The sequence below is a fragment of the Penicillium maclennaniae genome, assembly GCF_028827695.1.
Source record: "Penicillium maclennaniae strain IBT 15551 chromosome Unknown utg000001l:1.0-3280838.0:1.0-3283122.0, whole genome shotgun sequence".
In the NCBI taxonomy this organism is placed as follows: domain Eukaryota; kingdom Fungi; phylum Ascomycota; class Eurotiomycetes; order Eurotiales; family Aspergillaceae; genus Penicillium; species Penicillium maclennaniae.
The window spans coordinates 1,434,054-1,458,852 of record NW_026623213.1 but is presented as its reverse complement, the minus strand read 5'-3'; the positions used below and the strand labels follow the sequence as shown (position 1 = coordinate 1,458,852).

The window sequence follows — 24,799 nt, the reverse complement described above, 5'->3', positions numbered from 1 at the left end:
AGGAATCTCGTATTTGGCTTGCCGTGTGCCCCTCACTGACGTTTCCTCCCCCCCTCACAACAACAGCCACCACAGAAAAACATCGCGTACACTGCAATGGGCATGCAAGGACGTTGTCAGTGTGGCAACATAAAATTTACCACACCTACAGAGAAACCCCTCAAACTTTACGCCTGCCACTGCACTGAATGCCAGCACCAAAGCTCATCTGCCCATGGCATCACAGCGATATTGCCCTATTTCGAGCTCCCTGAGCCCAGCTCTGACTATATCGGGATCTACACCCGGGTCACTCTCAAAGGACGACACATGGAGTGTCTGTTCTGCTCGAATTGCGGTTCTAGAATCTTGCATCGATTCCGTGATGCCATGCCCGCCCCGGGAGAGAGGCCAGGCCCTACCGCCACTACCAATGTCAAGGGCGGCTGTCTTGAAAATCTAGATAAGGTTATGATGCGGGAGGTGGTTCATATCTGGACTCAGCATGCGATTGTGGACATCCCCGAGGACGCAGAGCAGTGGGAGCGGGAGCCGCCTAATCTGAATCTTCTCGTGTCATCATCAGAAATATCTAAAGAATGAAGGGCCATCATGGCAAATGAAGAACAGTGTGCTTGATGAACGAATCGATTAATGGTACAAAAGTTATTTGCCATAGTTCCTCGAAGAACTCCAAGTTTCCATATATAAAAGCCTCGCTAATAGGAAAGAGTCGCTTATTTTCTCAAGAACACAAAGCTCTTAGCCGACAGTAGCAGTCCAGCCCTGATCCATGGCAATACAAGCACCATTAATGATGCTAGCTCCCTTGCCATAAGTCATTGAGGTACAGAAACCGGCCACCTCCTCCAAGTCACAGTAAGGGGCTTTGATCGACTCGAAGATGGTGTTCATCTTCTGATACCCTTCCTGATTGATGCCCGTCTTGAATGCATCGGCAACGTTGGTCTGCATAGCGCCCATCATAAGAGCGTTGCACTTGATGCCCTTGGCACCGTAGAAAGCCGCAGTGTTCTTAGTCAAACCGACAAGACCGTGCTTGCTGGCGGTATAGGCAGCACCTGAGAGAGGTCGTGTTAGATAATACGGAACAGAAAAGAAAAGCAGACCAGTCAAACATACCGCTAGCCCAGCCAGCACGACCAGCCACTGAAACGATGTTGATAATACGACCGTCGGGCTTCTCCTGCTCCAGCATGTTTTTGACAGCCAGCTTGCTCAGAAGGAAAGGCGCAGTGAGGTTGATGGCCATCACACGCTCCCAGAGCTCAATGTCCAAGTCTCCCACAGGGTCGAATTGATCCATGATTCCGGCATTGTTTACCAGGACATCGATCTTGCCGAATGCGCGGATCACTTCATCGAACAGACTTTGTACAGCTTCCTTGTCGGTGATATCGGTCTTGATGGCCTTGAAAGGTCCCTTGGATGACAATTCAGCCGAGGTCTCCTGCAGTCGCTCCTCGTTTACGTCGCAGATGACGACGCTGCCCCCAGCCTCAAGGAATTTGGTCGCAATCACTTTGCCCAGGCCACCGCCACCACCAGTGACGAGACATGTCTTGCCGGCGAGGATTTGTTCAGACATTGTGAGAGAATGGGTACGTGGCGGGGGTACAAATTTAGGAGAGGCGGAAAGTGATGTGTAGTTTGAATAGATATGAGCTACGGCAGATTTAAATATATGATGGTACACGTGGCTTACGGAAAGTATCATATCCGTCCCCGGCGAGCCTTCGTAAGATAATATTCTAGTTTGTTCACTTCTGGCCACGGCTCGGTGGTTGAGTTTCCTGGGAAGCAGCCAGGGCACCCGCATCGAACCACTCAAGGGGCTTGTTCGTGCCGTGCTGTAATTTGGATACGGCGTGTATCAAATGACAATTTTCCGGATTTTTGAGTGGGATGGAAAGGAATGAGCAGAGATACAATTGAAGATATGACTTTGTAGGTGCTCAGAACCTCTGTTTAAATGCCGAGAAGTCTCTTATAGACAGTTCTGGCAAGTGAGCTGCCCGACATTGCATAACACGATGCATGATTCGCCTGTAGATCCCCTGGCTGCAATACGACGGTCCGTACCACGCGACTTTACAGGGGCTTCGGGGTCGGAATCATCTGTTCCGGAAGCCCTATGCCCTATTGCCTCATTGGGAAGACCAGCGTTGGCTCTCGGCGAGACTCATTCCGCCCATCCGATAGGGGAACCCTACATAAACGCCATCTTTCCAAATTGGCAGCCGGTAGCAAGCTTCACTTTCTAGAGATATGGGACTTCGCCTGAGATAGGATCGGACGCTTTCCGCGAGCAGCAATTCCTGGATGGGCGGAAAGCTAATACGATAAAGGCAACAGCAGGAGACGACCAAGCCTTTGGACTTTCTTATTACACAATCCGGAACGACAGAAATCCACTGAGTGATAGCAGTTGTCGGGTCTGAAGCTTTCCCCCCCCGGAGAAATGACAATTGCAACTCGGACCTTCTTATCAGGCCAAATTGGGCCGATATCGAGGTATAGCCTGGTCTCCCCGCAAATAACGCCTTGAAGGGGACTGGTAGACCGGATCCACCACCGTCGCGGAGACCTTCTCGATCGAGTAAGGCGAGATGACTATCTATCTTATCGTCTTATCACAAGACGGTTTCCCATGGGGGTTGACTAGGAAAGCATGGAGGATGAGGCGAATCTCTGAGTCCCTGCCGATGGGTTTATATGTCTTAATAACCCGCTGGTCCTCGTATCTCATCAACTACCATCTTGTTCTTAGAAAGATTCGCAAGCATGTCAGAAGAGGACAAGGCGGTGTTTCCAGACACTACCAATGAAGATGTTCGTCTGGAGCACTTGGGATATGAGCAAGGTGAGCTTGACTTGAACCAAACGTAACAAGCAAAATAAGGTCCGCGGTCGAGACTGACATTGCCTGAAGAACTCAAACGGTCTTTTGGCCTACTGAGTATGATTGGCTTCAGTTTCAGTGTCGTGACATCGTGAGTATCGCCATCTCCCGGGTCACTAAATGTAGCAGACCTGACAATCTTCACAGATGGACGGCTCTCAGTGGTGTGTTCATCGTTGGGGTAACTTCTGGTGGCCCACCAGTGATGGTGTTCAGTTTCATCGGGGTTAGCATCTTGACTCTTGCTGTGGCCATGCCCATGGCCGAGATGTGCTCCATGTACCCTGTGGCAGGAGGCCAATACTCCTGGGTGGCTGCTCTCGCTCCTCCCAAAATCGCCCGTGGTCTTTCGTATATCACTGGCTGGTTCCTGATTATTGGTATGTACAAATTTGAGACATCGACCCAGTCACTGAGAGAAACTGACGTTTGATCCAGGTATCTTGGCAATGGGCGCCACGAACAACTCCATTGCATCAAACTTCGTGCTGGGAATGGCGAATGTCGTGTATCCAGAATATGAGATACAGAGATGGCAAACGGTCTTGGTCGCCTACCTCGTCGCGTTTCTCTCTACTGCCGTCAACCTTTGGGGCTCTCATCTGCTACACAAGATTTCCAAGTTTATTCTGATTTGGAATGTCGGATCTTTCGTCATTGTCACCATCACACTTCTTGCCACCAATGATCACCTGCAGCCCGCTTCATTCGTATTCCAGGAATTTGAAAACACCACAGGATGGGGCACAGGGATGGCTGCGATCATTGGTATCTTGCAGTCATGTTTCGGAATGTGCTGCTACGATGCCCCTTCGCACATGACCGAGGAAATGAAGTCAGCTTCCAAAGAGGCACCAAAGGCTATCGTCATGGCCGTGGTTCTGGGTGCTGTGACTGGATTTGCGTTTCTTCTTACCTTGTGCTTCTGCATCGGCGACATCACCCAGACTGCCGAAAGTAGCACCGGTGTTCCGGTCATTCAAATTATCTATGACTCTACCGGTAACAAGGCCGCCACATGTATATTGTCCAGCATGATCGCAGTGATTGTCATCGTAGCCGGTAACAACATTCTGGCTGAAAGTTCCCGAACCATTTACGCCTTTGCGCGTGATAATGGCCTTCCTTTTTCGAAGACTTTCAGCAAGGTCAACAGCAAGACCCAGGTGCCAGTGAATGCCGTTCTCCTGACGCTCGCCGTACAGTTGGCACTGGACGCCATTGAGTTCGGTACAACAACTGGCTTCGAGACCGTCATTTCAATTTCTACCGAAGGCTTTTGTAAGTTCTAGAATTCTCGTTCCTACCCAACCGCGACTAACATAACAGTACTAGACCTCTCCTATGCTATGGCCCTGGGTGCACGCCTCATTGGCTACTTTACGGGCCACATCACCAAGCTCACTGGTCCCTACGCCTTTTCTACTCCCGTGTCGATCGGGCTGAACATCGTGGGACTAACCTTCTTGCTCTTTGCGTCCATCACATTCAACTTCCCGAGTGCAGCCCCCGTCAACCAGGAGTCGATGAATTATACCAGTGCTGCTATTGGGGTGATTGCGCTGATCAGCTTAATCACATGGATTACAACTGGTCGTAAGCAATTTACCGGTCCTGGCGCCGTGATCTTTTCAAGCGGCTTGAACAATGCCCAAAATACTTCCCAGCCGGCCGAGGCCGATGTCGACGAGAAGAAGACCTAATTTGGTGATCTCTCGGCGTGCGGGGAATCTGTATCAATATGTGAGAATGTACATACGTGAGAATGAGCACGCACAAATAGCAAATGCTTTTTTGCACCCAGTTGCGAAATATCTTGAACCTGCCTTCCACTTTGGCACTAGTCTGAAGTGCTTTCCTTGAATACACCAAGTGCTCTTCATCATGAGAGGAGCACTCGTGAGGAATCAGCGTTAAATCCAAAATCACACGTCCAACCTGGGACAGCCATCATCATAAAAAATGAGACCTGAATCAGAATATACGGCGCCCTTTAAGCTTTGTATCGGAGCAATAAGAATATCTTGCTTTTTCTGGGGTCCTTCTTCTCCGTGAACTTGAAAAGGTGCTGTTGTTCCATGCAGCTTGTGTGACCTGTCTTACTGCGGGATTCGTGTGGGCGCTTGACCGGATCCCGGTACGCCGAGAATGATACCGAGGGGTGGGTTCTTTGCAAGAGAGTAATTCGGGGAAATTCTAATAGGAAAGGTTATGGCTGAGCTTCTTGGGAGTCTAACTTTTGTTATATTTATCTTCATAGCCACTCTCTGTGACATAATATCGAGGAATTACGCGAAGTTTGTTCATGAGCCTATGGGATGGAAGTAATAATTCTATGGAAACCCCACAACACAGAGATACGGCCGTTCTGAAAGTAATGGCTATCTACTCCTCGTGTTAGAGACCGATGATCTCCGTGCTTGGTTGATGCATTGCCATATTGGACGGTGTACGAAGGATTCGCACTGCAGTTTGTAGAGTGGTGGATTGAGGCCAAGAAGCTCGTAGACACTCAAGCCCTGGAGATCAATTGTGCGAATTGGAAGGATTATGATACAAATTCTGAACTTGAGAAAGACGACCTCGGGTATATAATTGTCAATTCACCAAAACTTACTCATCTCATAATCAGCTTCTTATTTCGCTTGTTATATATTTTCGTCTTCTGTGAGATCTTAATCAACTCCAAAATTGTTCTACACTTCGTGGGATATTTTCGACCAGATATGGTCCTCAATACAGTCAAAGATCTCAACCAAAGACTGACAAATGTGTAACAGGTGTTGAGCGTGAGGCCTGCTGTCCCCACAAAGCAACCTCGTCAATCTCCACCTCTTCCTCCTCCTCTGCGAAGCGGTGGCTTCTCCGGTAGCGACAGCGCACATGACTCCTCTCTGTAGTCACCTTTTGCGTGGCCAATCTTTTGACCAGCGCATTCGCTTCATTCAGGCTGACCAAGGTTCTTTTCCCTGGGTGATTTCGGGCATGATCCTGGCAGACCTGGTACATCCTGTCCTGGGTCTTCTTGAAATCCTGACCTTTTAGGAAGTACTTGGGGTCACGATCCACGAGAGGCGTGGTCATGGGGTCCCAACTGACGCTCCGATTGGGGTTGTCTGGAGAGACGCGCCGGGGAGGGTGGCGAGTCGTGTCATTGACCCATGCGTCTGTGGCCATCTCAAGCGGGGTGCTGCCTGTAGCATTCTCACGATAGAGAAGATCTGGCCGACGATCAAGCATGAGCTGGACAATTTGCGAAAAGCCCTTCTTGACAGCTACGTGCACCGGGGTATTTCCGGACCCGTCCAGAAGCTCAAGATGTTTTTGATTGATAGGCTCGGCCAGGTCCAACAGAAGGGTCACAGTGGAAGCCATTGTAACTTTTATCGATTCTAGCTCATGGTTGCGATCATGGAATGGATTAAATGACTCAAGCTGGCGCGCAAGAGGTGTCCATGATCCTGTACCGGCACGTTGAGTCAACATTGAGGAGACGAGCTCTTGATCCAGAAGGCTGATCAGAGGAGAAGGGTCTTGTTCATTATTCACAACCTGATTTTCGACTGGTTGGAGTATGATGTGGAGCAAATTGTTTCCTTCAGGATCACGAGTTGCCTGGTTGGCTCCGGCAGCAATCAAGATCCGGGCAAAGCTTGTTCGACGGAGAGAGAAAGCAATGGCGAGAGGCGTGTGTCCACGTTCGGAGCGGGCCTCCAAGCATTCTGGATGGTGATCCACCAAATATTGTACCAATTGTTCAGATCTCGCACATGGCTTAGACATCACTGCACAATGAAGAACGAGGTTGTCTATTCACACGGTAAGTATAATTAAAAACCAGGATAGAAAGTTAATGGAAGATTGAGACTCACTTCTTGTTTGTAGCCAATTCAGAAGGGACCCTTCAAGTCCAAGCTTGGATTGTGCGAGTAATTGGACATTCTCATCATCTGGATGGGAGTTGCAATACTCCAAGTAGTGACGACCCGGTGCTGTTCCAAGGAACCACTCAGTGGTAGTCAGATTCCCGTGCAAAGCAGAGATCAAAAGGGGTGGTCGTCCTTCAGGAGACCCTTTCGGCTTAGGACGCCCAGCGCTGGCCCAGTCGGTGCGCTTTTTGCCGCGGATTGATAAGCCTTGATAGTATGCAGGCTTTTTATGTACCCGCACACCAGAGCTCTCACTTAACTTCGCGAGCGGGAGACCAACAGCTTTGGACTGAATGAGTTTCACGAGACAATCAGTGTGGCCCAAGGCCATCGCCAACTGGAACTCTTCGCATGATGCCTCCAGAGAATATTGAAATTCTTCTTCTTCTGGGAACATATTGCGACATTCCCGAGAAGCCAAGAGAAGGAAATCCATCAAAGCCAGATCGTTGTTGAGAATTGCAAATTTCATGAGAGTATTGACCTTGATCGAGGCATACCAGTGCCTGTGTGATGGATTAGATGAAAAGAACTTCCATTCGTGTGTGGTCGAGTTGTAGTTTCCCAAGAAAAGGAAAGCATTGCAGGTTCTCTGCAATGCTCCGATTGGAGAAACGTTGCTTTTCACTTGAGTGGTCACTTCACCGATGTTTTCGAAGGTGAATTGCTCGTCCACTTCACGGCTCACAAGGTTGAGTTCTTCGTCGTCCGAAGACTCTGCTTCGTTGTCTATCTCAAGGCGTATTGGTGTCTCGGGCTTCTTCCCCTTGTATTGGGCTCGGAGAATTTGCATGATTGTCTTTGCGACCGAGAGATGTCCGCGCAGAACCGCGAGCGAGAGGCATGAGAATCCCAGCTCATCGCAAACTGCAATCTCCAACGGCGGCTGGTCTTCAGCAGGACCCCACAGGCCGAGAGTGAACGCTTTGATCGATGTGATGTCGCCGTTCCACGCCGCCTCAAATCTGCAATGATAGTGTCAGTGCCTCAAAACTTCATTCCTGGGCCAGAATGAGAACATACAATTGCAAATACCCCTCGCGAGTGACATCGGTGACATCCGTCCTGTTGAGTTTGAACTCGAACTTGAACACGGAAGGCTCTTCTGTCTCCAACTGTTGTTTAATCTGGTTTTGTCGGTTTAGAGGTAGAGATAGCTGAGTTGAATTGGCACTTTTTGCATCGAGTTCATCGATCGTTTTCGCTCCCTTCGCCAGTAATGCATTCTCAAGTAGTTCATAGTCGTGGACTAGTGCAGAGATAGCCTCATTCTTCTCACTCATTCCGAGAGGCTTTTGATAGGGGTTCGCGGACTTGTCCTGTCCGTTTGATTTCCTATTAGTCTCCCGTGCATTCTTCAGCTGATTTTCAGCAAAGAACATCTTGTAAGTCCCCTCTTGAAACACCTTCAGATATGATTCGTCATCAAGTTCAAACTTGATGGATGTAGGCCCACTTCGTCCGAACTTGCGCGGCTTGCTGGAAGGCTCTCCGTTCAAGAAGCTTCGCAATTTTGTGAGCTGAGCTCGCACACTGTCTAAGGCTGTGAATCCACGTTGGTTTGTGGCCAGGATTTTTGAATTCGGGTCAGCCCCATGGTTGAGCAAATCGAGTGCAATCAAGGGCATATCGCATTCTATGGCACAGAGAATTGGCTGCTTTGTTTTCGAGAATGAAGCCTTATGATCATTGTTATAGAGAAAAACCTGATCTTTAGTGGCTTGAAGAATATCCGCGAACTCAAACTTAGGCTTTGCGCCAATCTCTAGCAGCTTCTTTGCCGATTTATGCTTCCTGGCCTGTATGGCGCTGACCAAGGCGGAACAAAACGTGAAGCTCGTCCTGTACCAGGTCGTATCGACAGTTGCTAGGTGATTGATAGCGCGCTGCACTGCTGGTCCATCGTGCTCCACATAGAGATCGAGGAGCTCGTTGTAGTCAGACTGGGCGATGTAATGAAGTGGGGTCCACTGAGCCAGATCCGCCTGAGCAGGAGAACAACCGAGCTCCAGCAGCGTTTGTGACATCTCTCTGGCCTTTTCTAAGGGAAGTCCAAGGACGAGGAACAAGGTAAGTATAGCTGCATGAGGTTTTTTGGTCCGCTCATCAATGATCTTGATTGGCATCAAAACATCAGCTCCAAATGAGGAAACAAGTTCTTTGACAGCCATAACATGGCCGTGGAGAATCGCAAGGTGTAAAGGTGTAGTGAGGCTATCCCATGCAACCGCATTGATGTCGTAAATGTCCGGCGTATCATCATTACCCTCGATGCTGCTACCGTCGGCTGCATCACTTTCGTCATTGTCATCATCGGCGACTTCAATTTTGACGTACGAGCCGGATGTGCGAGTGACACTATCCAATTGACTGCTGCCTTCGATTTCGTCTTCGGGAATTTCATCGAACCCATTTTCTCGCTTCTTGTCCTGGACTTCGGCTTCTTCATTCTCACTACTTTTAAGAAGCAGAATTCGAAGAATTTCCACATTGCCCCGTGCAGCGGCGAGATGCAGTGCCGTCTTTCCATCAGCCATTCGTGCAACCAAGCGGGCCCCATGATTCACAAGGCATTGAACGATGTCAGGTGTTGATGACATGCACGCTAGCTGGAGGGGTGTCCGCCCAGTGATATCACGGTAGTTGCAATTTGAGCCTTCCTGCTTGAGGAAATCTTCGACAGCTTTGAAATCATGCGAAACGATGGCTTGGCACAATCTTTCAGTATCGGCGATATACGCCATTTCTGTCCAATCAGTCTCAGTGATTGGATTGAAGCTTCCAATTTCTTGGCGACCCGGATCATCCTTTATGAATGAAATTTTGCCAGAAATATAAATCTTGCTTTCCTCTTCGGCGATTGTGTACTCTTCTTTGGTGACTGGCTTTGGGCAGGAGCCACAGCAGTCCCCAATGACGTGTTGGGCTTCACCAAAGAATGCTGGATGGCGATGAAGATAGACTTGACGGTCCTTGGGTTGATTGAATTCGGCGTTCAGTAGCAAATCTTTCGAGTAGAGCAACCTTTCAATATTTCGTGCGTTGTATCTGCGACCATAAGGAATAGTCTGTAGTTCTGTTAGTCTAGATGAAGAGATGCTGATTGTGTGGTACGAACGAAGGTGTGGTAATTGGAGACTTGGTCCTCCTCCTGCCACTCGGGTACCTCGTCTTCCCAGTCATCCTTGAGATTTCCCTTGAGCTCTCTGCCTTGGCGGCGTCGCATATAGATACTGATTTGGGGCCGGCCACGCTCTTCCCGTCTTTTTTGTTGATAGGCATCTCGGTCTATGCACTTTGGAAGCTTCTCGAGAACTAGAAGTCTTGCTAGACCTTCCGTTCTAGCAAAGCTTCTTTCGAAGATGGACTAGGTGAAATAAATGAGTTAATTTTCCAATTAGTTCTCACATGCGTTTGCATACCGGATCGATCTTTGTGCGGTCAAGTGAGGGCCAAAAAAACTTCGAAGCCGCGGTGAGAATATTTTGAAAGTCGGTTCTCGTAGGAAGGTGATCGTCGAGTCAAATCAATTTGATTGGTCTGGGTCATATACGCCGCAATTGCGCGAGGAGAGGCATAGACTTGCTGGCCATCATAGGCAGCACAAGAACAGTCCACATCAAAACCGGTGAGGATCTCCGCTATCGAGCGGTAAATCCGAAGCACAATCTGCACATGCCGTGTGGGGTACTGCGAGGCAATAGTGACGGTATTCTTGGTCCGAATGGTGGTGGTCTCATACAAAATTGAGTTCCGGATCGCGTCCTCGATGTGCATAATCTTCTCAATAGCTTGCTCCTCGGTCAGGCCGTAGATGAAAAGATCCACGTCAGACGCGGGGGCAAACTCATCGTGGTAGTACCGACGAAGACCTCTTTTGGAACCTCGGTATGTTTCTGGTACCGGAAGAAGCGATGTGACCACAGCGCTGCCAGCAGCGACGATGTTGCTCCAGTCGATGCCACTCAAAGAGCCTTCAGTGAAGAGGGTGAAGTTTTCCTGAAACTCGGTAAAGCTTGGCACCACAGCGGGCGTGCCGCTGCTTCTGCGCTGTGAGTCCTTTAGAGGTAGAATGTATTTCTCCTTCTGTTCAGGTGTCTCCGAGGTCAGATCCCTCGCACGAATTCGAACATCGGCGGATCCAGTGGCATTGTACAGCGGCACAATGTTAGCACATTTGTCCTTCAACAAGACATGAGAAGAATCTTGAGCAAAGATCTTCCGCGCAACAGCATCATAGTCGTTGTAAGGCCGGATCAAGTCTCCAATGGGAGTATCTGGGAGTGAGTCCACATAACCCAGGAAATCCTGGTGCTTGACCGGTACCGAAGGCAAGGTTAAAGTCATCGTGTGCTAGGTGCCTGGAAATTCGAAAGATGTTTTGACGAACTTGCTGAGGAGGTAAATCATGGCGCGATGGAGATTAAATAGATCGGAATCAAGTGGATGCGATGGATATGTTGATTTGCTTTGGGTTTAGATCGCCCCGTGCTTCAGGCAGACCTAGGCAGCAGGCTCCACTTGATGACTGCCAGCGAATCATACCGCCTTTCCAAGGCTGCCACGGCTCATGAAGTCTTCTTCGAGTCCGCTTCAATGAATCTATGGAGGAACACTAGGCAGGAATGACATTGCTGGAAAAAAATCGAGTCACACGCATTATAGTGGTCAAATTAGCAGCTGGTATTTCAGCCTTAGATAAGAGTGACAAGAGTGAACCGAAAGAAATACTTTCTAGTGGCCTAGAGGAGGCAGACAGACAGATGTCCTTCCCCAAGAAGCCAGAATTTCTAATTGTAGCGTCAGGCTCAATAACAATAATATACAAATCCCCCGGCCTAATTGAGTTGCAAGGCCAGGGCGGAAAAGGCAACAGACAAGATGAGGGCAGGAATTTTGGTGAGCCCAGAACTAGCAACATTGTTTGTCTGCTGAGAGGTAGACGACTCGGTAGCGGTTGAACTGGCATTCACATTCAACGATGCAGTGGCTGTCGACTCAGTTCCAGTACTGGAGGTGGAAGTGGGGCTAGAAGTTGCAGTCGTAGTTGTCGCGAGCGCGCTAGACGAACCGGTGTAGTTGGGGTTCTTGAGAGTCGGCGCTTCGGTACCAACAAGCCTAGCTAGACTATTTGTCTTGTCTGGGCTAGCAACACAATAGCTCCATCCCTCAATGGGATTACAAGGGTCCACGACCAAGGAAGGGTTCTATAGACGAGTCTTGTTAGCGAGTTGTCAAGAAAGCCAATGTGGATCGATGACTTGCCCATTCGTGCAATTGCAGATAATCGATGTTGAAGTCGGCTTCGAGTCTCTCGCAGGTATCACCAGAAGAAATACTGTTCGCCCACTGACTACAGTTCTCAGTCACATCGGGATCGGTTGTTCCGGTGGCTTTATCACCGAGTTTGTAGGCACGGGCTGTCTCTCCGAGGAGAGCAGCGAAGAAAAGAATGGAAAGCTTCATGGTGCTACCGAGGTTTTGAAATGACAGTTTCTCAGGGGAATGCGCGAAAGGAAACAATCATTTAGGACCTGGCCGCGGTATTAAGGGTCAACGCTTAGCATTTGAAGGAAAACAAGACTAACCCCAAAAAAGACTACGGAGCAGCTCGGTTACAAATGAGCCGGACCTATCCACCTCAAAAAGTTGGGACGCGAGCGACTCCGGTAATCACCATTGAGGGCTCGGGAAGTGGGACAGTGTCTCGGCCCTTCTGCGTAAAGCTCTGAATGGGAAGACTCAGTGGTTCAAAAATGCCATTATGTTAGATATTGTTACCAACTAAATATATGTCCTTCGAATGAAATGAGATTTGGTCACTTTATACTGCATTTTGGTCAAAGAATCCCTGGGAAAGTTGAATCATTCCAGGAGCAATTCGCAATGACCTTGTGAAAAGGAAAATCTCCTAGGTTGCCCCTGATCCGAGTCGAGCAAAATAGGGTCCTCCCGGGACCGATTTCAGGTTGAGGACCAGGGAGGGCCGTGGAGGCCGTTTAGTACTTAAGTCTCCACTTTCTATTGAAGCCTCCTACAAAAGATAAAGAAGTTTCTACTTGCGAGATGCATGACCTCCTTGTTGTAAAGAGTAGTATGCCACAGACAATGTCAAATCTTCTGTCGCTGCTGAGTTCTTTGCATGATAATGGAGCCCTTGCACTAAATCTACAAGATCTACGTCCTCACGCAAATTTGGAGCCATAGCTTTTATTTCTTGAGCCAGTGACTTTTTGCACGGTAGGAATTAATCATAACATCATACTCAAAAGCCTAGTAAACTTCCAACAGCTTGCCCAAATGGCAAACAAGAGTCCAAGCTTACGACTGTCATGCCGACGAAAGATGTCTTAGCCCATCAGGTGAAGCAGAAACAGGCAAAAAAAAACAAGCTAATCTTTATATATTCGGTCCTCTTATTTTAGACTGATCATATATATTGCAAGGTAACTGATCTTCTTGAATAGGAGATACACAAGTTGTTGGTTGCGGTAAAGAAAGACGCCAACACAAGTTTGATCGACTGTGCTGGATAGCTCATTGCACTGCGGACTTGGCTTTGGCTGCTATCAGATACGTGGTTGAGGAGGTTTGGATGGACATCAAAGCACGAGCCATCCAGGGTGAAAAGGTATAGGGCAGGAGTGTCGCCCTCTCATTTATGATCTTTTTTCTCAACTTCCAGAAAGGGCGCCTTGCGCATGGTCAAGACGGTCGGCGTCTCCTGGTCTTTCAAGTGGGATGCGCATCAAGTAGCCTTATGTAGATCGGAAAACGTCAAGAAAAAGGCTTACTGCATACGGCCAATGAGGAAGGACTACTGACGTGTACTTTATTAAGATTATAGTGCACGATGGAAATGAAACTTAATTAAATAGCTTGCGATATCATGCATCCTTCCATCTGTCTGTGTGTCAGACCCAAGCGGGGTCCAACGACATCACTTTTCAGCCACAAGTGAAGTATGAATTGGAATTGATGATAGGAAATTATCTGACAATGGAAACCCTGCAAGCGAATCTCAGAGATTTACTTCATATTCCATGCCTCAGACTGTGTAACCTCGATGCGCTATTCCTGCAGGCGTGGCCATCTGCACGAGGGTCCGATCATGAACACCTTCACCTACCCTGTCGCCTCTTCTCCTTATACCCTATTTCCTTACGTAGTATACAATTTGGCCACTGAGAGTTACTCCCCACAGTTCTTTAAAGGGATCGCCGTGGTTTTCAAAGATCCACCCCACAATCCCTCTATCCTATGCAGGATGACGCTCGATAGCTTTGAGGAGCTGCTTCACCGTCCGATGTAAATGGACAGGTCACAGAGCGGGCAGGGGTGAGCGACCCAAAACAGCGGTCTACAACAGCGGTCTCGGATTGGCAATTGCCCACTGACACAGAAGTGGGCCCTCAGCCCCTCGTGTTGTTTAGTTCATAGAGAGCATAGCCCAATCGGCAGTTGCGAGGAGTCAATTCTCGCAATCGATGCAGTAGGGTTCCTGGAGAGGCGGTATATCGAGAAGACTAACCAATTATCATTACCGAACATGCTGATCACTGACGGTGTTTGCGATATCCTGCAGGACATGGTGGGACGAAAAAGGGAGCTGGCCTGTGTGCCGCATAGAAAGAAAGAAAAATTAAAGAAAAATGGAATCATCCTAGCGAATGTACTGCCCTAGATTTCTTCAGCCGTATTGTACATATTTTTTGTCATCTACGTGATTCTTGGTGCTGGAATCACATTGACGCGGTATCATCCCACTTCCGGGGTGCAAGTCCATACGAGGCAGTAGCGAGGTTGTGCATGAGACTAGCATGGAAGTGAATTGGTGCTGAACAAAACCATTTTAATTTTCTCTCATCCATCACTTTGCCTCGACATCTTGGCCTAGCTTATCTTCGCTGACCACATCACACCCCAGCGCCTGAACCGCCTTGAACCCGACAATTCTCTCCACATTCATATCCAGATTCACAATGACACTGGTCGCTTGTTTTCTGCTTGGTAGCGTACTGACCTACTGCCTGGTTACCCTCATCTATCGTCTTCATATTCATCCATTGAGCAGATTCCCGGGGCCCCGCCTCGCTTCTGTGACGGGTCTCTATGAGGTATATTTCTCCGCCGGGGGTGCCAGCTCCTTCAATGACGAGATTGCAAAAATGCACCTGAATTATGGTAACTCTCCACATACTCCACCACATCGGAAAGACTCGTCACTGACTACGGCAGGTCCTGTCGTTCGCATTACTCCAGACGAGATCCACGTCCAGGAGCAGCCTTACAACACTAGCTACGCAGATTGCTGGATCAAAGGTACCAAAGTCTTGGGCCCCGGATCTCGCCAATTGGGTGTAGGCTCTGGGAGCTTCCAATTTGGGAAGCGATCGGTTTCTAGACTTCGATCGATCCCCGATGTGGAGGTCAGTCAGATCATCCGGGGCCTGTTACAAAAGCATTGGACCCACCAGGTGTTCAACTCATGGATGCGACCGTTCTTCCCAGCTTTCAGCCTCCCTGTGATCCATATGAATCACTCGAATCAGAGCGACCTGGAAGAGGGACATCAGAGTGCTTTGTTCTCCCCCGAACCCTCGGTCTGAAGGAATATCCGGTTGGGGGAAGGAGGGGGCCCCCATCCAGAACCCGGACGCCGAAAGTCAATGGACAAGGTCTACTGGCGAGGAACCTTGGTAAAGCCGCTTCGAGAAAGGAAGCGACATGAGAGAGTTTAAGGGCGAGAAAGACTCGGGAAGGAACTGAACATCCAGGGTCAATAGCTGGTTGACTCCACGCGGGAAGTGCCAGATTTGGTTATGGGACCGCAACTGCCGACGGTAGATTTACCAAGCCGGGGGAGTGAGCGAGATGACATCCCAAGCTCAATATAGTGAAATGGATGCACGTGATACTAGATAACATTGCGATCCGTGCATTGGTTTCCGGGGCCCGATCAACCGATCAAAGAAGCGCGACAAATCCAGACGGCACCAAGTGGACACAAAAGGGCTTCTTTGTTGCGGAGATCTCCACCGGCCAAACTCCGAATTCTGCGCCAGTCCTCACACCTTCCGAGCGACTCGAGGCTCGCCTTTTTCTCTCTTGACCCTCTTCATTTCGTCTCCCGAATAACCTCTCAACATGGTATGCATGTCCCCTGCTCTCACCTATGGACACATTGACCACTTTGTGGCCATAGGGGCCCCCAGCTCGCCCTTTCAGGGCACTGCGTCACCGCAGATCCTTGATCCGAACAAAACTGATGCGATTGACTCTTTCAGCCTCACGCCGACTCCTCATATTTCTTTGGCTCGACCAAGGCCGAAGTCTATCCGCAACTTCTGGATCAAACAAGGGGTCTCGTCTCCGGACAGCGCAATTGGGTAAGTTCTATCCCCAGCGGTCGTATGCAGGCGACGAATTGTGATCGCGTGTCCAAGTTCGTGGAACGATTAGCTGACTGAAATTGCATCCATAGGTTAGGTGAGACGCGATTCCCCAGCATGAGTGGTGTGACACTGGTCACAGCGTACTCCACTTCACTTCAGCCTCACGGAATTGACACCTTTCTAGCAACCTCTCCAATGTCTCCTCCCTCCTCTGGCACGCCTTTGCTACCCTCCCCTCGCCGTCTTCCTCCGTGAACTGGGCTGGCTTCTATATCCGCGATGACAAATTCCCCACCCTCGCCTCTCCCGTACAATCACCCCCTCTCCTCGGCGGCCAAGTGATCATCTCCACGACATATGCGTCTATGGACGAGGAGCAGACCTTACTGTTGGGTCCGTTTCACGGCAAGCCCGCTTGTCAGATGATCAAGTTCGGAAAGGGAGTATGCGGCACTGCAGCTGCGAAGCAGGAAACCCTTATTGTTGCCGATGTGGAGAAATTCCCCGGACACATTGCTTGCGACGCGGAAAGCAAGAGCGAGATCGTCGTTCCTATCATCGTCAATGGACAGGTATGTGATTTATGCATCATTGCGAATGCCCGGACACGTGCTGATCCCACAATTTATAGACCGTGGCCATCATCGACATCGACTGCACCGAGCCCTCCGGCTTCGACGATGAAGACAAGATATACCTCGAGGAATTGGCAGAGATCCTGGCCGAAAGCTGCGATTGGTAAACAGCTCGACCATACAAGATATAAAGCATTGTGTTACGTGATACGATTAATGGGGCTCCTTGGACCCTGGACCCAAAAAGTTTGAAAAGTTCGCCTGCTGCTTCGCGCATCTTGAGCAAATCACCGGTGGAAGTGCTTGCCATGTAATTTTCTTCTCCCATGCAAGTTTTCCGGCTTTGGTTTCCGCCACTTAAGTGTTTTTTGTGAATGTCTATAAAACCAAGGTTTCAAATGGCAGTTCATGCATGCTAGAACTTCATACGCCGCGACGCGCTTCTGCCAAGATAGACCCTTAATTTAATTGCTACCTGGGCCGTTTACAGATGCAATGAAACACGAAGGATCGACGGGGAATCTGCGCTTGGGTCGCTTGCCCCTGCCAAGTCACCTCATAAATTTGCGCCTTGTGCATCAGAGGAGTTTGCCGTCTTTGCACCGAAACCCGGGGCTGTCACCGTCCAGGCGAGGTGCGATTGGGGATGCAGCTAGTTGAGAAGAAGATCGTCATGTTTCCACCCCTGACAGCCGTTAATCTACACGGCAGCCTCTACATGGAATTGACGTTGGAGAAGACCTAAAGTTCATCAATGCAGTCCCTGAACATGTCATTTTATTGGACATTATGAGCATACTCATTAGAAAGGCTGCGGCCCTTGTGAAGCAGCGATTGAGGTTCATTTAAAGAGAACAAAATTACCTGCTCGGATTCTCAGAATCCAACGGTAACATCAACGCCACTGCTGGTGCGCACGCTATTAAAATCAACCTTTCCAACACAGTCGCCATACTCATAAGCATTCCGCAGGCTGCCAGCATTGCCACTCGAAGTAGTGGGAATTCCAAACAAAACTTCCGTCTTCGGGAGCTCGTCACAAGTATGTGTGTTTGAGTTCCAAGGGTAGTACTCAACAAAGCCTCCCTGGGATCCCTGGATACCTTGGGACCCGGCCGGCAGAGTGTAGGAGCCAATGTGGGTCTGCTTCCCAGTAACAGAATCAACCAGGGTCCCAGTCCAGGTGGTCCCTCCGGTATTCTGAATTTGCAGCAGGTATCCATCGGCGTAGGTGCTATCAACCTCCACGGAGCAGCTAACGCCCTCGCCGCCGTCGGCGCCTTCACTGCAGTTACTGTCGCTAGAGGTAGTTCCGGCGATGAAGCTGGAGAACACGGCGTGGACCACGGATGAGGAGCCGGAGTCTTCGCGGGGCTGGAGACCGGTGTAGCCCACGTCGTTTTGGCCGACAAAGTTGAATTGCTGGGCGAAGTAGTAGCCGGAGGCGTGGGGGGCGTTAGGCATAGAAATGGGGAAGGTAATATCTTTCAAGCCGGTCGAAGATACGTCAGTGACACTCCAGTCAATGCCGACCAAAGCCTCGGTGGCTTGGAAGACGGAGGAGAGGAGGGCGGCGCGAAAGACAGATGTGGTGGGCTTCATTTTGGTAGATTGGACTTGAACTTGGATTTGCAATGTAGCTTGAAAACTGATGTGCTGTTTTTTTCACTTTCTCATCTCCAGCAGGGCTTTTGTGTAATTTATAGTTCTTTTGTGGCACTCGAGTCGCGTAATTAAATCAAAACACCGTGGTGTTTCAATGCCTATAGAGATCTGCAAAACCTAATCGAAGTAATAGTCCAGGGTTACCTATTGAGCCACTATCGACGCCTCGTACATGATAGCGGTGCCCCATCTACTAATGTGGATCATGCTGCACTAGTAGACCAATTCTCCAGCGAGACCCGATCTGTAAAGGAATGCTACAGTAAGGGGCAGCGGAGAATCTGCCCCCATAGGCTATGAGATAGATCTAGACACGCTTATTCCTTGAATGGTATCGTAATCGGAAATACTAAGGTTTGGCAAAAAATCAAACCTGGAATATTTTCTAATCCTAATTTTTTTTGTGATTGGATCAGACAAGCAAGTGCATCGAGGAACAAGGACCGGTTCTCTGAATCAGTATCTAGATAAGTTCGTACCAAATCTCAAAATTTTTCCGATTCCTATCTCCCCACATCATCCGGGGAAGCTAACGAATCCCATGCCAAGGGTGACTTGTTGTTATGATGGACTATTTGAGGACCGCTCATGACACATTCGTGCCCCGAGATAGCCCGCCTCTAGATCGGGATTCTGCAGTCAATATTCGAGCTGTGTTGCCCACAATAGGGGAGACTGACTCCACCCCAGCTGCGACAGGATGGCCTATTGCCTTAGACAACTTGAGAGAACAAGTCGTGCCTTTGTATCACCATGGAGCGATTTCCCTCACTGACACTTCTTACATCTTTTGACCCGTTGTGACCCTTTACATATTTAGTTTATCGCTGAAAATGATCTATTACTGCAAAATGTATTACTGCCGAATTTGGTTTAACGCTGGAACATATACTGGTGCAGCGTGCCTTCACTGCCAGGTGGGGGCGCTTTTACGAAGCACGATGGATCCCGATGACTATTATTTTCATGTTTTAAATTCCTGTTGGAACACAGCTTTGGTAGACCTGCTGGCGAAGATGAGGGCTAAGAAAGCCCAGTGTGATATTTGACGCGTGGATATAATAACCTTTCCATCGAGACTTTCGCTTTTTCCCTTTCCCCCCCTGAATGTATCCTTATAAAAGACTTCAAATCGGTGTAAAGGCACAAGTCAAGGCTGTTTATTCCGATATGTCTGTATTCCATCCCTGGTTCGGCTGCGCTGCAATGCTTGTGGGAGCCACCATAAGATACAGATAATGTTTGCATTGAGTATTTGGAGCTATTTGTCATCGGCATACATTCATTCCACCTCGGCAGGTGAGAGTCAAACCAGAACAAAAGCTATCGATGGACAAAAACAAACCAGTGCTCGAGAAAAAAATTATTGAATTAGCCCGTTCAATATGTGACCGCAAATATCTCAAAAGGATTGAGTTCCCGATGGAGAGCTTATAGTCAATACCTAGTGTTACTTATTACAATCCCATCCAACAACCATGTCTACCCAAAAGACGAATGCCAAGCACTTCAGACTTGAGTATACAAGAAGAACAAGTCCGTTGCTTAAGCGCCAGAGTCCTCTCATTCCAAATTCAGCGCATGAGAGACATGTGATAGGTAGAAAAATTGGGATGGAAATTACAGACTTTGGAAGCAATAGAAACCAACTTCGCCGAGAGAATCCCAGCTCAACCGTAAGCTGGACAATGTATATGATGTAGTGACCGCTAGACTTGCCTCTAAACGCGCCGGACCCAACGAGAAATTAAAAATTCCGAAAAGCCGTGACTCTATGCATGAAATGACCGTGCCCAGATGCATCTGCGAAAGTCAAAGATATCCATGAATGATACAAAACGCCGAATTTCGAAGCGAAATACTTGAAAGGGGCAAGGAAAGATGAAAGCACACGCCCAAAACGGGGATCACATATTGAGGAGACTCATTTGACGCCGCATTGGATTGGGTGATATCGAGTCACCATCCTCGCTAGGACCGAGACCACTATCTGTGCCGTTCGGTCCTGTATCGGTGTCGATGTCCCACTGCTCGTCTTCGAGCTCAGGATCGCCGTCCCCACCGGCATCCCAACTTTTCTGAATGGCGCCGCGGGTATTCCAGCGCAGGGCACGTTGTACACTGGTGAACCATTCACCGCTATCAGCGACCACAGTTGGGAATGGGTATTGGCTGGCTTCGACGGTGACATAGTCGCCTTGGCGAAGTTCGACACGCCCCTTGCCGTCAAATGAGCAGTAGGCAGTGGAACGTGAGGCAATAGGAACGGCAATTCGGAGAAGATGTGAATCCGAAAGAACCATGGGGCGGAAGGATAAAGTATGAGGACAAATGGGAGTGAGCAGAATGCCTGGTATCGAGGGGTGCATGAGTGAGCCGCCAGCGGACAAGGAGTAGGCAGTGGAGCCGGTAGGTGTCGAGAAGATGCATCCGTCGGCTTGAACGACGGTCAGCAACTCATCATCTGCGTAAAGTTCCAAGTTGGACACGTAGGGAGAGGGGCCTCGATCGATGACGACTTCGTTCAAGACCTCGAATTGCTCTCCCTCTTCAACTGCACCGGCCTCTGCACCCTTGCTTCGATCTTTTCGAAAGACTGTGCATGTGAAACGCATTCGCAAGTTGACTCGCATACCAACATCGCCCATGACGGCATTGAGATGTTCTTTGTGTTTCGAGAAATCGAAATTTGTTAAGAAGCCAAGGCTTCCTAGCGAGAAACAGAGCACTGGTGGTACTACCCGCTGGAACAGCCATGACGTGAAAAGAACAGTCCCATCGCCACCAAGAGTGAGAACTAGATCGAACTTGTCTGGGGATGTCCAGCAGAGATCAGAAGTCCAGAAATGGAGCATCTGCGAGAATCGAGGCTCCTTTTGCAGGAGACCGTCCGTGTCGAACCGTTTGGAATTCTTGAGTTTTGCGTCAACATACACATTAACGCCCAAGTCGCTTCCGTACCGCGGTGTTGATAGAAGCCACTCGGCTACTTCGCGGGTCAAATGTACCAGACTGTTGTCGCGTGCCTTTGTGACGATCATAACATTGCGCACTGCGCGTCTGATCGGTCGTTTCTGCAACTGCTTTGATACTTCCCGGACCCCTGTTGCGGTTTGGACCAGCCGGGAATGTGAGAGCCAATCATCGTCTGCAATTTCCTCGAGGACTTTCGTTATGTTGACTGCGTCATCGAATCGCTGATGGAAGTAGCATGGCGACTGCAACATCAATCGCGCTGTTGCCGGGGATCGTTCAACGTATGAGCCCAATTGTAAATTTGAAAGCGCCGCGGACAATTTCTGAGAGGAAGTGGTGCTCGCCTGACGTTCCTTATCCTGTTCTTTATCCTTCTCTTCGGGCGGCAACGTGTTATCGTTGCTATTGGCCATCAGTCCGGACCAAGGGTGGAATGGGATGCTGCCGTTGTGAGGGGGAAAACTCGGTCGCGAAGCCAGCGCTTTCATAATCGTTTGGCGCGGAATGCAGTCCGTCGAGAGCGCTTTCTGGGAACGTCCAGAGATCGACTTTTGGCGGAATTGGCGCAAGGCCGAGGATGGCAGTACCCGGCCACCCGTCTGCTCCTGGGTTGACTCGTTCTTTTGTGGGAGTACGGCGCTGTTGGTGGCTTGCGGGGCTGGGTTAGAGCGAATCTCTGAGTGTGTCTGCGAGGGCTCTATATGAGAAGCATAGTCACGGAGCAGTGCTGCGCCGACGGAGGGAGGTGGGGCAGTGCCGGTGGGCGATGGGTGAGACGAGCGCACCGATGCGGCAGGCAACGTCGAGGGTATGTCAGATCGGAGAGAATCTCTGCCGGGCGACGCCATAGGAGCTGTAGATTGGCGGGATTAGAGAACAGGAGTCTGAAAGATACGCGAGGTTCGGATGTAACGGGGATTGCGGGCCAGCAGTCACGCCTCATTGGGACATCCCACCGCCCGTGGGTCGCACGCCCTGGGCGCGTTATTGCTGAGACGGTGCTTTCCACGCGCTTCCACCGTGGTTTTTAGTCCCTAATGATTGGGGAACCTGGGGATGCCCCCCAACCCCGAGTGGGGCATAGCTACTGTAATCTCTTTCAACCAGGTTTGAAGAAACAGGAATAAACATAGCAGGGTCCGACAACAGGAGCGAAACCCGCAAGGTGATCGATGGGCTCCACCAAATCTTAGACAAAATGGCTTTGGATTTCGTGAAGTCGAACTAGTCACCGCCAACTCCTGCCTTGCCTTTCTCGACATGACGTCGGCACCGATGTTGCCGAGCAAGTGCTACAGTTCTACTGGATACCGGTTGGAAGGGTCTGGGTAATTCTCGTCTAGATTGGAATTCTTTACTTATTCTATCGATATTCTGGGGTGCACTCTTGCACCGGATAGCCGGGATTCGTGTAACTCTGGTTTGAATTCATCGGCCTGAGGCTAGAAGCCTGCAGACTGATGCAACAGGGTTGATCTGTAGGCGGTGCTGTCCAAGTCGATCCATCAACTTTTGACTTGAAACCAGGCTGTGCAACCATCGACCCAGGGATGCCTGGTTTCGCACAGGCGTCCAAAAGCAAGAGCAGTCAAACCCGATAATTCTCTGAACAGCATTCTATGCCCGTGGAAACCAACAACGTACCCGAGCTTACACATGTGGTGAGGGTTGGATGATGGGGCCTCGACCAGAGGTAGAACACAGTCGCCGTGGCTGTCACACACTCGTGTCCCCGTAGTTTGAAAGGGTGAAAGGGCCGTTGCGGACATAAGATTATGCAGGGGAGATCACAAAGATGACCGAGCGTCGTTGGGCCCGGACTGATCGTTGGTAACTCGAATAGCCAGCCATCAAATCCGAGCCCTTCGTACGGTGGTTTTATTTTCACGCTCAGTTGGAGTCAATCTTCCAGGCGTAGTCAACGTGGAGGCGGTCTTCCACAGTCTCACGCACGAATCCATCTAGGCGGGCATTGTCTGAGCCCTCGCCCATTGCAACATCCCCGTCTGTCCCGGAAACTGCTGCTCCACGGCAAATTGAGACTGCACGCTCTCGGACTAACTCCCACGTGTCAAAGTCGAAGCGTCCTTCGCTCTCATTCAACAGAAGGTGGCCCTTGGAGGAGAAGGCCAAAACGTGGCGAGAGGAGGCGGCTTTCGCATCAGCTGCCGAGGGGTCGCGCAAGATGTCACCAGATTTGGTCACTCCGAGTAGGGCCGCAGAGAATGTCATGGAGAGGGGCACAGCGGCAGAGAGAAGGGCGAGCAGAGAGGTGTGCAAGAGAGCGGGGAGGACCGTGAGATACTTCTTCTGTTAGTTGAGACTGCTGATTGGAGTCAAAGATATCATTGCAGACTTACAGAGTCACCTCGTTGCACACTGCCACCTCCAACGATGGCGAGCGTGATGACCACGCCCCGACGAGGATATCCTCTTTCACGGCCCAGGACAACCTCACTCAACACACTACGCAAAATGCCCTCAACATATCGTTCGCCGACCCCAGCGGTGGTATTTCCAGGCTTAACGAAAACTTCCACGGTCGCATCCTCAGGCTTCAGGGCGTCGCGGCGGGCTGGGAGCTCAATGGGCGCATTGACGGAGCCCAGCACGTCGTAGCCGGTTGCCGGGCATTTATAGGATGCCGAGCCGTCGGCGCGGCTCAAGGTGGAGAGAGAAGCTGTGGGACCGACCATTTTGCGAGAGTTTGTAGGAAGGAAGAAGGTGATCGGGACGGTGTTGGGTGTATGCTTGAGCTTTGACCGTTGAGCGTGGACAACCTTTAAAGTCGCGATTTTTTATGCGGCATGCGAGCCGGTCTCTGATTGGTTGCTGCCCACACCCAGAATGGTTGAACTGACCAAACCTCCAAACCCATCCATTTGCCTTCTATTTAGTCGTCAATATACCGCCGAGACACTTTCAAGCAGTGACACGCGTCGGAAGTTACTCAAATGCATACAGAAGGTATTCTGATTTCGGTGCGTTCCTTATATTCTGTTGGAAGGCATACTAGGAGTTGTATCATCCAAACCTCAATGGAAACTGTTGGATGGAAATTATGTCTGAGTGATCTCTTATGCTATGGTAGGGCTGTCTTAATGATTCTAAAAATATAAGTTTCACAGAACATGCTTCAACACTTGGCATTTGATCACGACATCTGGAGAGTTTGAAGGTCTATTTTCAGGTACACCTCCAAAGAAAAGTCCAATAAACAACATTTCCTTGTTACAGCTATGCCCAGAGGCTAAAAGTCCTGGCGCACGGCCTAGAACCATTTCCGACATGCCGAGATCTTGGATTGTGGCAATGCCAGTGGTTGGTAAATGACAGAGCGCGATGCAGTCATGGACT

At 49.7% G+C, this 24,799-nt stretch overlaps 10 protein-coding genes across 10 annotated transcripts; 4 read left to right on the top strand and 6 right to left on the bottom strand.

Annotated features, from left to right (window-relative positions):
• Positions 1 to 96: 96 nt before the first annotated feature.
• N7477_000565 (GFA family protein) lies at positions 97 to 582 on the top strand (the record flags this gene model as incomplete). Its single annotated transcript, XM_056962228.1, has 1 exon — positions 97 to 582. The coding sequence occupies one exon, from the start codon at positions 97 to 99 to the stop codon at positions 580 to 582; it is 486 nt and encodes a 161-aa protein (XP_056827231.1).
• A 159-nt stretch (positions 583 to 741) lies between these two features.
• Positions 742 to 1,588, bottom strand: N7477_000564 (SDR family NAD(P)-dependent oxidoreductase; the record flags this gene model as incomplete). The annotated part of the gene is made up of 2 exons (XM_056962227.1): positions 742 to 1,061; positions 1,123 to 1,588. 2 exons carry the CDS (start codon positions 1,586 to 1,588, stop codon positions 742 to 744), a joined length of 786 nt encoding a protein of 261 aa, XP_056827230.1.
• Positions 1,589 to 2,784: 1,196 nt separating this feature from the next.
• N7477_000563 (putative GABA permease) lies at positions 2,785 to 4,605 on the top strand (the record flags this gene model as incomplete). Its single annotated transcript, XM_056962226.1, has 5 exons — positions 2,785 to 2,863; positions 2,933 to 2,993; positions 3,050 to 3,282; positions 3,341 to 4,183; positions 4,238 to 4,605. 5 exons carry the CDS (start codon positions 2,785 to 2,787, stop codon positions 4,603 to 4,605), a joined length of 1,584 nt encoding a protein of 527 aa, XP_056827229.1.
• Positions 4,606 to 5,653: 1,048 nt separating this feature from the next.
• On the bottom strand, positions 5,654 to 11,178 carry N7477_000562 (uncharacterized protein; the record flags this gene model as incomplete). The annotated part of the gene is made up of 5 exons (XM_056962225.1): positions 5,654 to 6,711; positions 6,775 to 7,796; positions 7,855 to 9,899; positions 9,950 to 10,198; positions 10,294 to 11,178. The coding sequence occupies 5 exons, from the start codon at positions 11,176 to 11,178 to the stop codon at positions 5,654 to 5,656; spliced, it is 5,259 nt and encodes a 1,752-aa protein (XP_056827228.1).
• A 491-nt stretch (positions 11,179 to 11,669) lies between these two features.
• On the bottom strand, positions 11,670 to 12,297 carry N7477_000561 (uncharacterized protein; the record flags this gene model as incomplete). Its single annotated transcript, XM_056962224.1, has 2 exons — positions 11,670 to 11,953; positions 12,093 to 12,297. The coding sequence occupies 2 exons, from the start codon at positions 12,295 to 12,297 to the stop codon at positions 11,670 to 11,672; spliced, it is 489 nt and encodes a 162-aa protein (XP_056827227.1).
• Positions 12,298 to 14,813: 2,516 nt separating this feature from the next.
• N7477_000560 (uncharacterized protein) lies at positions 14,814 to 15,440 on the top strand (the record flags this gene model as incomplete). The annotated part of the gene is made up of 1 exon (XM_056962223.1): positions 14,814 to 15,440. One exon carries the CDS (start codon positions 14,814 to 14,816, stop codon positions 15,438 to 15,440), a length of 627 nt encoding a protein of 208 aa, XP_056827226.1.
• Positions 15,441 to 15,978: 538 nt separating this feature from the next.
• On the top strand, positions 15,979 to 16,968 carry N7477_000559 (GAF domain-containing protein; the record flags this gene model as incomplete). The annotated part of the gene is made up of 4 exons (XM_056962222.1): positions 15,979 to 15,981; positions 16,037 to 16,242; positions 16,411 to 16,798; positions 16,858 to 16,968. 4 exons carry the CDS (start codon positions 15,979 to 15,981, stop codon positions 16,966 to 16,968), a joined length of 708 nt encoding a protein of 235 aa, XP_056827225.1.
• Positions 16,969 to 17,677: 709 nt separating this feature from the next.
• Positions 17,678 to 18,403, bottom strand: N7477_000558 (uncharacterized protein; the record flags this gene model as incomplete). Its single annotated transcript, XM_056962221.1, has 1 exon — positions 17,678 to 18,403. One exon carries the CDS (start codon positions 18,401 to 18,403, stop codon positions 17,678 to 17,680), a length of 726 nt encoding a protein of 241 aa, XP_056827224.1.
• Positions 18,404 to 20,373: 1,970 nt separating this feature from the next.
• On the bottom strand, positions 20,374 to 22,290 carry N7477_000557 (putative NAD+ kinase Utr1; the record flags this gene model as incomplete). Its single annotated transcript, XM_056962220.1, has 1 exon — positions 20,374 to 22,290. The coding sequence occupies one exon, from the start codon at positions 22,288 to 22,290 to the stop codon at positions 20,374 to 20,376; it is 1,917 nt and encodes a 638-aa protein (XP_056827223.1).
• A 1,042-nt stretch (positions 22,291 to 23,332) lies between these two features.
• Positions 23,333 to 24,138, bottom strand: N7477_000556 (putative exosome complex subunit Rrp46; the record flags this gene model as incomplete). Its single annotated transcript, XM_056962219.1, has 2 exons — positions 23,333 to 23,746; positions 23,803 to 24,138. The coding sequence occupies 2 exons, from the start codon at positions 24,136 to 24,138 to the stop codon at positions 23,333 to 23,335; spliced, it is 750 nt and encodes a 249-aa protein (XP_056827222.1).
• Between the last annotated feature and the right edge of the window lie 661 nt (positions 24,139 to 24,799).